Source organism: Coenobita brevimanus, chromosome 1 (genome assembly GCF_032717465.1).
Source record: "Coenobita brevimanus isolate Jiangsu-jjx chromosome 1, ASM3271746v2, whole genome shotgun sequence".
In the NCBI taxonomy this organism is placed as follows: domain Eukaryota; kingdom Metazoa; phylum Arthropoda; class Malacostraca; order Decapoda; family Coenobitidae; genus Coenobita; species Coenobita brevimanus.
Window position 1 is genome coordinate 69371340 of NC_136954.1, and position 11069 is coordinate 69382408.

The 11069-nt window shown below is 37.5% G+C and overlaps 1 protein-coding gene and 1 long non-coding RNA gene across 2 annotated transcripts in view; both read left to right on the forward strand.

The window, feature by feature from the left end:
- The window catches only part of LOC145411118 (rab11 family-interacting protein 4B-like), a 144641-nt gene extending 143552 nt beyond the window's left edge, over window positions 1-1089 (forward strand). Inside the window, exon 15 of the mRNA XM_080281198.1 lies at window positions 437-1089. Within this exon, the coding sequence (XP_080137324.1) occupies window positions 437-556 (120 nt within the window). The 3' untranslated portion in view covers window positions 557-1089. The remainder of the gene's footprint in view (window positions 1-436) is intronic.
- Window positions 1-10413, forward strand: part of LOC145390064 (uncharacterized) — a 258037-nt gene extending 247624 nt beyond the window's left edge. The window contains exon 2 of the long non-coding RNA XR_013895604.1: window positions 9244-10413. This is a non-coding gene — a long non-coding RNA (uncharacterized LOC145390064). The remainder of the gene's footprint in view (window positions 1-9243) is intronic.
- The last annotated feature ends 656 nt before the right edge of the window (window positions 10414-11069 follow it).

Below are 11069 nucleotides of genomic sequence, written 5' to 3' on the forward strand. Positions count from 1 at the left end.
ATATGATATAGACTTGTGAAAATTAAAACTACAGCAATCCATTATCTTAGTGAAACACCAAAGTACTTTGTATCCTGTGATGTTAATGCCTTATTATCAGTTTCTGATGCCAGCTCTATTACTGTGGCCTTGTCAACATTCTGTTTTTGGTTTAATTTTCTTCCATTACTGTAAAATTTGATCACTTGCTGACAACAGAGCAAGTAATGCTGGCATTTTTTTTTTTTTTTTTTCTTTGTGTCAAAAGTCCACATACATTGCTCAGTAATGAAAATGTTGGGAATGATCTCATCAGCATTTTCTCTTCAGAAATCTTTGCAAAAAACAAACTTCCACTTTGATATGCAGACTTCTTCCTGTAAATCATTATTTTAATCACTAATCTCCCATCTGTAAATAATTCAAATCATTCTAACACCTGTGCTTTCCTTTACAGCTGAAGAAAAACTTGAAGGATGCACAGGAGGCCAACCAACACCTGCGTGCATATATAGACGGGATTCTTCTTAACATTGTGGAGAACTACCCTCAACTGCTGGAGGTCAAGCAGAAATAACGGCAATCAAAGAGTGTAGCTGTGGTATTTATAGCACACGTGTCCTTCGTCTCCCCCATGTGATCTGAGGGTCGTATTTATAAATTCTGCCAAGCCTAACTCCTTCACTCAAAGTATGTATTTCTTCACTTACTTGTATTAGGAAAAGTATCTTGAGATGGTTTAGCCATACAGAAAGAACAGAGAATGAGAAATTGAGTAGAGTAGTCTACGCGAGTTGTATGTGAGTGATGTGGATAGACACCGAGGATGGGGCACAAGGATGAAGTGCAGAGTTATATGAATAAGCAGGATTTTCAGTGAAGGGAGGGAAACCTTTGTGGCAGAGGATTCAGAGACGTGTAGGTGATATGTTGATGTCCACCCTCTCTTGGATTAAGGTGTCTGGCTGTAAATTGATAGAGGTGTATTCTTACCATAACTAAGCAGTTTCTGCATCCTGTGGGAGATGTCTTGTGATAGAGGTGCTGATGAAGACTACTGGAAGCTCTAACTCCATCTGTTCAAAAAACTTATCATAAGGTAAGGAAAATTGGAGATGGTTAGAATAGAAGTGAAAGAGAGAGAGAAAAAAACATAATTGATGGGGTTGTGTTTGACATGCTTGTATATACTTTTGCTTTAATACATGTAATTACCAAACGTTTCACATTCAATTAGGGAGTCTATTAAAGGGGAAAAATATGAAAAATAACAGTTATCAACAACGGTTACCGGTTATGAAAATTTTTGTTATCTTGTAAGTTGGTTATGGTCCATTATAAATGTGACCCAGAGATGTCTATAATTTTTTTTTATTATTACGGTTATTTTCATGGTACAGTACAGTTGTTTGTAGCCCTTGTATCATTGTTAACTTCTTGTGATTTTACATCTATTGTGTTTTGTAATTTGAAAAGTAATAGACCTTGTTATGTATGTCACCTCCTGTTGTATTGTGATTTTCTGAACTGCATTATATTATTCACGTACATATGAAAAGCTGTGCTCGGCCTTTCAAAATTATTTCTCACAGTGGTGTAGGTGACCAATTCATTTTGTCTTTGTAATATGGTTTATATAATACAGGTACAGTCAGATATAAAGTTGTGTTCGCCCTTCTTGCCTCTCTCATTGCTGAAGTTATAGCTGCTTGAATGACAGTAAACAGAGATGCATATTATTACCCAGAGATGGATGATGATACGCTTATTTGTCCACTGTCCCACATTCAAGCATTTATAGATTTAACCATGAAAGAAAAACAGGAGAGATGAATGGACTTTTACATCCGAGTGTAACTTATTGCCATTTCAGCCCCATGTAGCCTTGTCATTTTTTTTTTTCTTCCTGCCAGATGATTTTATTCAGTTTAATGATAGGGCTCTTGTTGTGAAGGAGTGTTAAGAATATATACAGGGTAGTGTACATAAATAGCACTTCGATTAAAACACAGCTATTGGTATCCTGTTGCCCAGTCTGCTGGTGTGGGGATGGGTGTGGCAGTGGGCACAGGAAATGAATATATGATGCATGATATTCATTGATACATTTAATGCTGACTAAACTGTTCCCACAACATTCAAGAAATTTCCCAGTGGAGTGGAAGAGGAGTATTGTTTATGTGCCCCCCTGTATAACTCCTCTAGTTCAAAGAGTCTTTCTGAAGCTAAATAAAATCATCAGGGTATTAGTAGGAAAAAAAAGAATAAATAATAAAAAGGCATTCCGAAGCACAGAGGGTTAAGCCAGAGATGAGGGTGTTGGTAATCTCTCTTCATATATACAGTAGGGTCGCATTCTGAACGGCTTTTGACATTTCCTAATACCTGATCATCAGTGATATCTTCCGCACCTTACCCCTCATAATCCTCTTACATTTTTAAAATCCAAACTACGTCAGTATGAAAATAATATTAATAACATAAAAGAGAACATCAAGGTGTAATTCTAGTATTGTATGCAAAATAAATCACAAGGGAATAGGTGTTAATGATGTCGTCTATACCATTTAGAATACGAGGTTGATTCTTACACAGTATATCTGCTGGTTCCTCCTCCAGTACCACCTTCCGAGCTTTGGCATCTTTCTGTTCTGACCTCATTTCCATTGCCTCTCTGCTGCTAATGCATGGTGTTTATCATTTGTGTCATCTGTAACCCTTTATGGTGAGCTTTGAGTCCCTGTTAGTCATCGTGTAGCTTAAATCAGCTTTCAGGCACCTTCCTTGGTGAGAGTGAATGGCTAGCACGAGAGTGCATTAGAGTGAGGCTTGTGGGAGAATAAGATGAGGTAGATTGGAGACATTGTAGCATCAGAGCTTGATTAGAAGAGTATACAATGAGGTGAAGTAGATTGCAACAAATATAGAGTGAGCGATTAACTACAGAGTATATAGGAATGAGGTGATGGAGGATAAGTATACAAGATTAAATGGATGAAGAGGGTAGAGAGGTGTGTAAGTGAGAACAGTGTGATGTGGAGAGAAAGCCACTTAATGGAAAGGGGCTGGGTGACAGGAAAGTGATTTGTTCATAACTGCCCCCTCCAAGATTAAGGTATCTAGAGTTTGTGAGTGAGGTAGAAAGTGGAGTATACAAGGGAGGAATGCTTGCTGTGAAAGAAGATTATGATAGAGGGGTACTGAGGCATTTTTGTTGGGCCACCCTGGATGAACTCTAGGCTTTGGCCATCTGGCAGTAGATAGAATCCTTTTTTTTTTTTTCTGTATCTGTCTTCAGTGTATGTTCAAATAGTGGCTTTTGAATAGACAGGTCATGGCCTAGCTTATGTAAGTTAGCAGCTGCTACTTTGATTAATATTTCAGGGTACATTCATGTCGTGGGTCATAGCTTCTGCTCACCCTCTACTCTGGTCCCTGGTGGGAGGAAAATTATGTCTAGGTTGTCACACCAAACAAAGATCTGTTGTAGATAGTTCAAAGCTCTTCAAGACTGCACAAGTAACTTTATCATATTTTTGGTGGCTTGGATTCAGGAAAATATTAAACTTTTGGGTGTTTTTGATACCTGTGTGTTATTGACGCAAACCATTTTTTATATTTAAGTGATATAAATAACATACAGGTGCCAGATATTATTAAAGTGTACTATGCAATGAAATCACAAAGGAAGAGATACTGGTATTACAAAGTTTCCTATGCTTTCTAGAATACACAGTGTTTGAACTGTTTAAATTACCACTTGGACGCTGGACCCTACATTTTTGTTTGGTATAAAAGCTTGAGTACGTCTTCTTTCCATCTGGTGGTAGGGATAGAGGGTGGCAAGAAACCATGGCTGATGAGTGTGTATGTATTCTTTACTGTACCATATACTGTCACATTTTCATTAAGGGGACAGCACAGCATATAATAAAAAAATAAATAAATAAAGATTACTGCATGCATCTTGAGAAAATTTTGATGCTGTTTTTATTTGCATCTTGAATGATATAGTTTTAGATTTATAAATCATGATTGTAAAACGTTAAAAAATTGTGAAGGAGAAGTACACTTTATATGGCTTCAAAAATATATAATTTTGTACTTAATTTTCAATGGATGCATGTTGAAGAATGCAATATATATATTTTCTTGACAAGTGGGTAAAGATTTGAAGCTGCCAGGGTTAACTTATATATTCCAAAGTTTTATATTAAGAAATTGTTTTTAAGGCGATAGCTAGGGTTTGAGAGTGTCACAAGAGTTTATTAATGGCTTTATAGTGACTGAATTTAGAGAGAACCAATAATTTTAGCCCTGACTGTGTGTGTATCCAGATTTCTAATGCTTACTTTTTAGTTTATGGTGAGCAGCAGCAATACAGGGCCGGGATTCACGAACATATTTTAAGATTAATTTTCTGCCTTAATTTACATTCATTTTTGCAGGAATAATATACAGGGGGAGATTTTGCATTTTCTTTCCTCATCCTTCCTGCAAAACCAGATAACTTTTTAGATACAGTAATTTTTGTCTTGTAATTAATACCAGCAATTGTTTTGGTGGAGAGAAGAATAGACATGGAAGGCTGTGTATTCTCCTTCTCTTGTCCTCCTTGCAAAAATAAATCACAGTTACAATATGAAATTTATTGTAAGTTTGTGTATCTCGGCCCAGGTCTATGTACTTAGGTGAGTGTTGGAAATGCCACTAAGGATTGTGACCAGTATTTTGCAGGCTCAAGTAGAGTCATTTTCTTAGCAGAATTGTGTGGAGTGTATGTCACAGTTCCTTATTAAGTCTGTACAGAGGAGTGACAATGCAGAGATTAGACCAGTACCAGTGGATAATGTGTAAAGTAATATATTGTACACTTCATAATTTTGCCAGCTTCAGCATACGATGTCTGGCTGTGATATAGCATTAATTGACACGTGAGGATGTACTGTCATAGGCAAAAGTTTACTGACACTTCCTTGCTGGCTATGGCAGTGTTTGGTGTTACATGAAATATTTATGCATGATTGCAATATGAACCATACAGAAAGAAAAAAGTAGGAGTTGGAAGGATGCTTTCTGACTTTTGGAAATGACTGCAAAATACAGAGTGTAGGGCACAGTACTGGCAGAGGATTGTCATTTAACTCATACTCATGATAGTACCAGCTCTACTTGTAACAATGTCCCCATTATACATTGCTTTTATGCTTGTTCTTTTTTTGCTGTTAAGTCCTCATTATAGTACAGAAAAGATTGCCTTTTAATTCTTTCACTGCTGTGGATGTAGTTGGGTATTTTGTTTGGCTAAATCCAGACAATTTTATTCAGGTGAGGGAAATATGAGCATTCAGAAGATTAGCTGGAACTGTTTTCAACTCTTTCATTACTGGACCTTCCCTCACCTATTGAACTGTTATGTGGTGGGTTGAGTAAAATAACTTCAATGCATCCATTAAAGGCAGAAGGGTTACTTTCATTGCCACCTGTTGAAATACCAGGTCCCCCAGATTACAGTAACAGGCATACAAAAAAAAAGTTGTAGTATTTTGTAACAAATCGATAGCTTATAATGAGTACTGCCTATACTTCTCAAACACCTCTAAGTTATAACAAGCGAGCTGCATCCTCGGGTTATAAAGTTGTGTGTACAGGATTATAAATTTATTTGTACAGAATGTAAGTATGAGGCAGCCTTGATTGTTAGTAAACATTTTTTTTCCCCCCCCCGCTGGGTACTGTGACCATAAAATTGTGAAGTTAAACCCCTCAGCCCAGTGAAGTACTTTTATTTATTCTTCCTTCCACCTGACAAATTTATTCAGCTTATGAGAGCACCTGAGCAGTGAACTGGTTAATAAAGGCTGTGTCATACCCCCACCGGTTCAAAAAGCTCTTCTTAGCCTGAATATCATCACATAGGGTTAGTGAGGATAAAAGTTAAAATCTCATCAGATTGAAGTACAGTAATCAGATGTCGTACTGTAGTCCATTATTCTTGCTGCCTCTGATGATTTTATTGATGGACTTTTTGAGCTGGAGGTGTTGGGTATAGCTTTCATTAGCCCTTTCACTGATAGAAGTCATTCCTAAGCTGAATTTGGCTGAAGATTCCAAGAATAAAATAAAAATTACATCCTCTGGCTGATGGGGTTAAGGGAGTTAGGGCTGAAGATGTATAAATTTTTGTATATTGCTTAAGTAAATGGCATGTTAGTTTAGGTGATCTAAGTCCTTTGGTTGTCTTATACTTTAGACAGAACTCCAAAGTTTGTACATACAGATACGGTAGTTATGTTATTTATCCATTTTGTCCATTTGCTTGTAATGTAATCCCCTTGTGTGGTATCAAAGCCCATGTCTGACACTATTTCATCTGTGGACACTGTTTCCTCCATACAAGAGGTGTACTAAATTGTCTGTACGAAGTTTGATAAAAAGTTCTGATAAAGGTCCCACCAAGTGTGTAATGAGCAGCCATGGCCCTTCATGTCATACATCAGCCACTCTTCTGGTTGCTTTATACCTGTATCACCAGATACCACAATACTGTGCACCAGTACACCTTAGCAGGAGCAAGAGTAAATTATGTGACCCTCCCACACTCAATTTTTTGCTGCACACCAGAAGATGTTGCAGTCAGAGCAACATGCTGGCAAGAAATTTTGCTTCAAGCTTGGCAAGACTGCAACAGAAACTTGCAACATAAGTGCAAGAGTGTATTGAAATGAAGCAGTGAGCAATATCATGAAACTGAACAGGAGACCAACCTTTCATTTGGATCAGTTCAGGCCATATCAGTAGGTGATTTGCATATAAGAAATATCACTACCAGGTTGTCAGGCATTCTCACAGATGAACAAAAGAAAGCATCATGCCATTTATTCATCCAGTGCTCTTTACCCAACATTTATTTGTTTGTCTGAGAGGAAATTCCATTGGTCCCACAGCCACCTTATTCACCTGACTTACTATGACTCCTGATTGTTCCCCAAACTGAAGCTTATGATGAGAGTACATAATTTTGGTACAATGAAGACATCCAGTGTTAAATGAAGTGCATCCTGAAGGGCATCAAGAAAGAAGAGTTCCAGCATTGCTTCTATCAGTGTCAGGAATTCTGGAGTAAGTGTGTAGATGCAGGATGGGGGAACTTTGAAAGGGATAACAGAAGTACATTTGTGATGTTCAGTAAAACAGAGTGCCAGCCATTATCAGAACTTTTTGATCAGAGGATGTGTTTTTAGCATGCATATTATAGCAATGCACTTGTACTGTATAGGAGAAGCATTCCTTGTTTACCATAATGCCCTCGTACTGGTTGTCTGATAAAGGGTGAGTGGCTGCCTTTGTTTGCATTCCATGTTAGCCACTATAAAGTCAACCAGATATAATTGAACACTCACATAGAGGCAGACTTTTGTAGCCATCATTACAGTGTATGATCTTGGGCTATGACTGTACTTCACTTACTATGGGTTCTGTATGACATGTCTTGTGTTAGAATGAGAGTAGTTTAAGCTTGTAAAGTCAAACAAAGCTAACTTTCGTAAGGTCAGTAATGGTCTGTAGTATGAACTGTGATACTTTGAACTTCTTGCACAAACAGTTTGCTCCTGTTGGTGTGCTTGAATGTTTCCCAATCATCTGAGATTGTTTAGTATGTCAATAAGTCTCAGTTTTATGCACTCATATTTAAGTGTACATGACCAACAGACATTATATGAAGATCTGTTTAAATTCCTTTGATCCAGTGTTGTTGCTTTATTTATTTTTTTTACGTCTCTGGGTGATTTTATTCAGCCTTTTGAAGATGACTTGTAGTAATGGGGTAAATGAAGATTTTCCAGGTGCAAAAGTCTCTCCAAAGCTGAATAAATTTGTCTAGAGGTAGTAAGGAATTATTTAAGCAGTCATTGGATTGAAGAGTTAAATATTAGTGGTGAAGCATGCTAATGTACTGTAGCATGATTCATGCACTAAGGATTTTATGTACAGCTGTGTATACAATAGATTAACAGTAAATTCTGTATTCGTAATTCTTTTGGGTCAAGGTGTAGACTTTGTTCACTCCAAGCCTAGCTATTATAAGATTAATCCCAGGTCAAATTAAACTTATGTCGGATCCCAGTTACGGTAACCTCTTAAATCAGATTGTGTATTTTTTATTCTGTTTCTGCAACATTTTTTCTCTAGACAGTTTTATTTGGCAGAGGAGAGAATTTTTGTAGTTTAGGGGTCAGGAAATGCTATATGAAGAGCTCCGTGGAATAACTCCTAATGTGCCAAAGTCAGAATTGAGAGAATAGAGGATTGAATACAGATTTTAGACACACGGTGCCTTCGGAGTTCTTTGAGTGCTTCATGTTATTTTTATGACACTGCTCTGTTGAGGAACTCTGAAAGTGCCATGGGTAAAGAAATTTATTGTCTAACTGTCAATTTCTCTGTTTATCAAGCTTGCCACAGAGTTACTTCACAGAATTCTTCATGTCAAATCCCCCTAGCTTGAAGTCTCTCCCCTAAACTGAGTAAAATTGCCTAGAGTGTAGGAAGAATATATACAAAAAGTCTACATTGAGGAGGTTTATGGTGGGAGTTATTTTAAATTACGGTACATAGGCTTGTTAATTTTCCAGGTGTTAAAGAGCACACAGTAGTTCATTTACTTTCCATCAGAGCAGCATCAAACCCAGATACATTATTAAGGCCTGGCAACTTTCTCAGGCTCCCATGACTCACTCAGATGAATCATTTGGCATTAGCTGAAATATACATGCAGTAATAAGAGTTGTTTTGATCATGAGAGTGATAGTAAGAGTACACAACTATCAATTATGAGAGATTACATAGCGTACTGTCTCAAAACTTGCAACATTATTTTTTACCTCTAGATGTGTAAAGGAACTACTGTGGGTAACTGCACTTCATGGGAATAAAAAAAAAAAAAATGTATGTTGTTGCATGTGCAGTCAGCAGAAAAAAGTCTTGTCATGTCATGTGCTTGTGATTCCATGGACTTAGACAATCCACCTCATAAATCAGAAGCAGCTAACACTGATCTGATTTGGCCTGGTGGTAGAACTCTTGGGTCAGAAAAGTCTGTGGCTTGCATGCTACAGTTTGAATCCAAGAAGTGACCAGAGGTTTTTGTACCATGTAAAAAGCCACCAGGGGAATAAAATGGTCTTGTACACTTAAATATTCTGGACTGTAGATGATCCATTACAACATTTGAAAATGCTGAGTGGGAGAGACCCAGGTTAGAGCTTAAATTCTTTATTTTCTCTTACATTTTGGACTACTGTCTCAGAAGATGAAGTGTGTGTAGCCCAAAACATTAGAGAAAATAAAGAATGTAGGCTCTAACCTGTGTCTCATTCCCACCCAACATTCCCATATTCTGGACTTAAGTAGCTTAGCCCTGGGTCTGTATACTTTGAAGGGGGCACTCATTGTCATCAGTGTCATTTGCCTTAGGTTCACCAGATGAATTTTTTTTGTCCATGGAACTAAACTGAATAATGGATTCCCAGTGCCAGGTGTCAAAGACCATATGACACTAATTCAGAGAAATGATACCTGACAAGTAATTGAGCAGAAATGGGAAGGGAGAAAAATGTGATGGCAAGAAATGGTAAAACCACCAGTAAAATGTAAACAAGTAAATCAAAGTTGATAATGCGAAGATACATGACAAGTAATGAATAGAAATAGGAAAGGAGAAAAGGGAAATGGCAAGAAAAGGAAAAAAAAACACACACAAATAAAACAAAGAATAGACACCATGAAGAGAAGCTAATCAAAGTCCATGGAGAGAAAGACACAAGAGATGGACAGGACTTCAGCTGCTGATAGTACAGATGCATTTATCCCAAAGAACCCTTAGCATATATATACTGACATCAACTGAATCACAATAATAGGCTCATAATTATAACAGTGTTCAAGGATAATTCACATTAAAGTTTCATGCTGTACCTGTGTAAAAACTGGACTGCTTTGTCAATTACCATGCTCAACCTTGCCTGTGCTTAGCATAAATGGGGAGCTTAAGTGAATGATTTTATTTTTTTTTTTCTTGGAGATATTAATAATTTTATGTGAACAGAAACTTCTTTAACATACTTGCACATGATTAATTGAAGTTTAGTGCAACTCATTAATGCACAGTTTATATACTTTGCAAGACCATTCTTGTCTATGATATAATGGAACCGTCCAGTTGATTTCCACTTGATTTATTTTTGACCTTAGATGATGCAAGCTTGTGTTAATGAAAAGTATCATGAGAATGTTCCTGATTCATTGTTTGTAAATATTGTACATAGTTATGTTAACAAGTGATGTATAATCCTTTTAAGATTAGTTTAATGGAATCTGTAATAGTCCTCAGTGGATTAAAAGTTTGTATAATTCAACAAGGCATTTATTTTCTCATTGTGTTTTACTACACCCCAGTGTACTTCTGCATATACATATTAATTGAATTCTTTCCTGGAAGTCGTGTTCTTTCCAATTGAAACTGAACAAGAAAGATAGCCAAGTTCAAGGTCTGTAAATCTGAAGATGCCAGAACATACTGGCATTAAGGGTAGCGAGTGGACGTGTTCCACTTCAGGGTTTCGGCGCCCCTGCCCACGCCAGCCGATAGTCGTCGGTGACTCAACCGACAACCACCTAGTCCCTGCAGAGCTAGCGGAAGGATGGGTAGGAACCCAGCAGGATTAAAAACAATGCCAGTCCAAGGGCATATTCTCTAATACTGGCATTTATGTATGGTCAGCCATATCTGCCACTTTTAGTGGCATATGCTGTGCACTGTGGCTGCTGAACCCCAGCTTTGCTGCATGCAGCTATATTTTTTATTGCTATTATTATTCTTACAGTTGACCAATTTTGCAGACCCCGAAACAATGGATTTCGGATTTAACGGACATTGTCCGTAGGTCCATTACCCCTAGGCACCCATGGACAATATAACTGACGCTGCTTCGGAAAGTGTCTGCTAGGTAGCCATTAGCGTGCTGCCAGTTGCTTTGTTTTGCTCATCAGTACCTGTGCCACAGATAACCAGCACTGAAGTCAGCAGC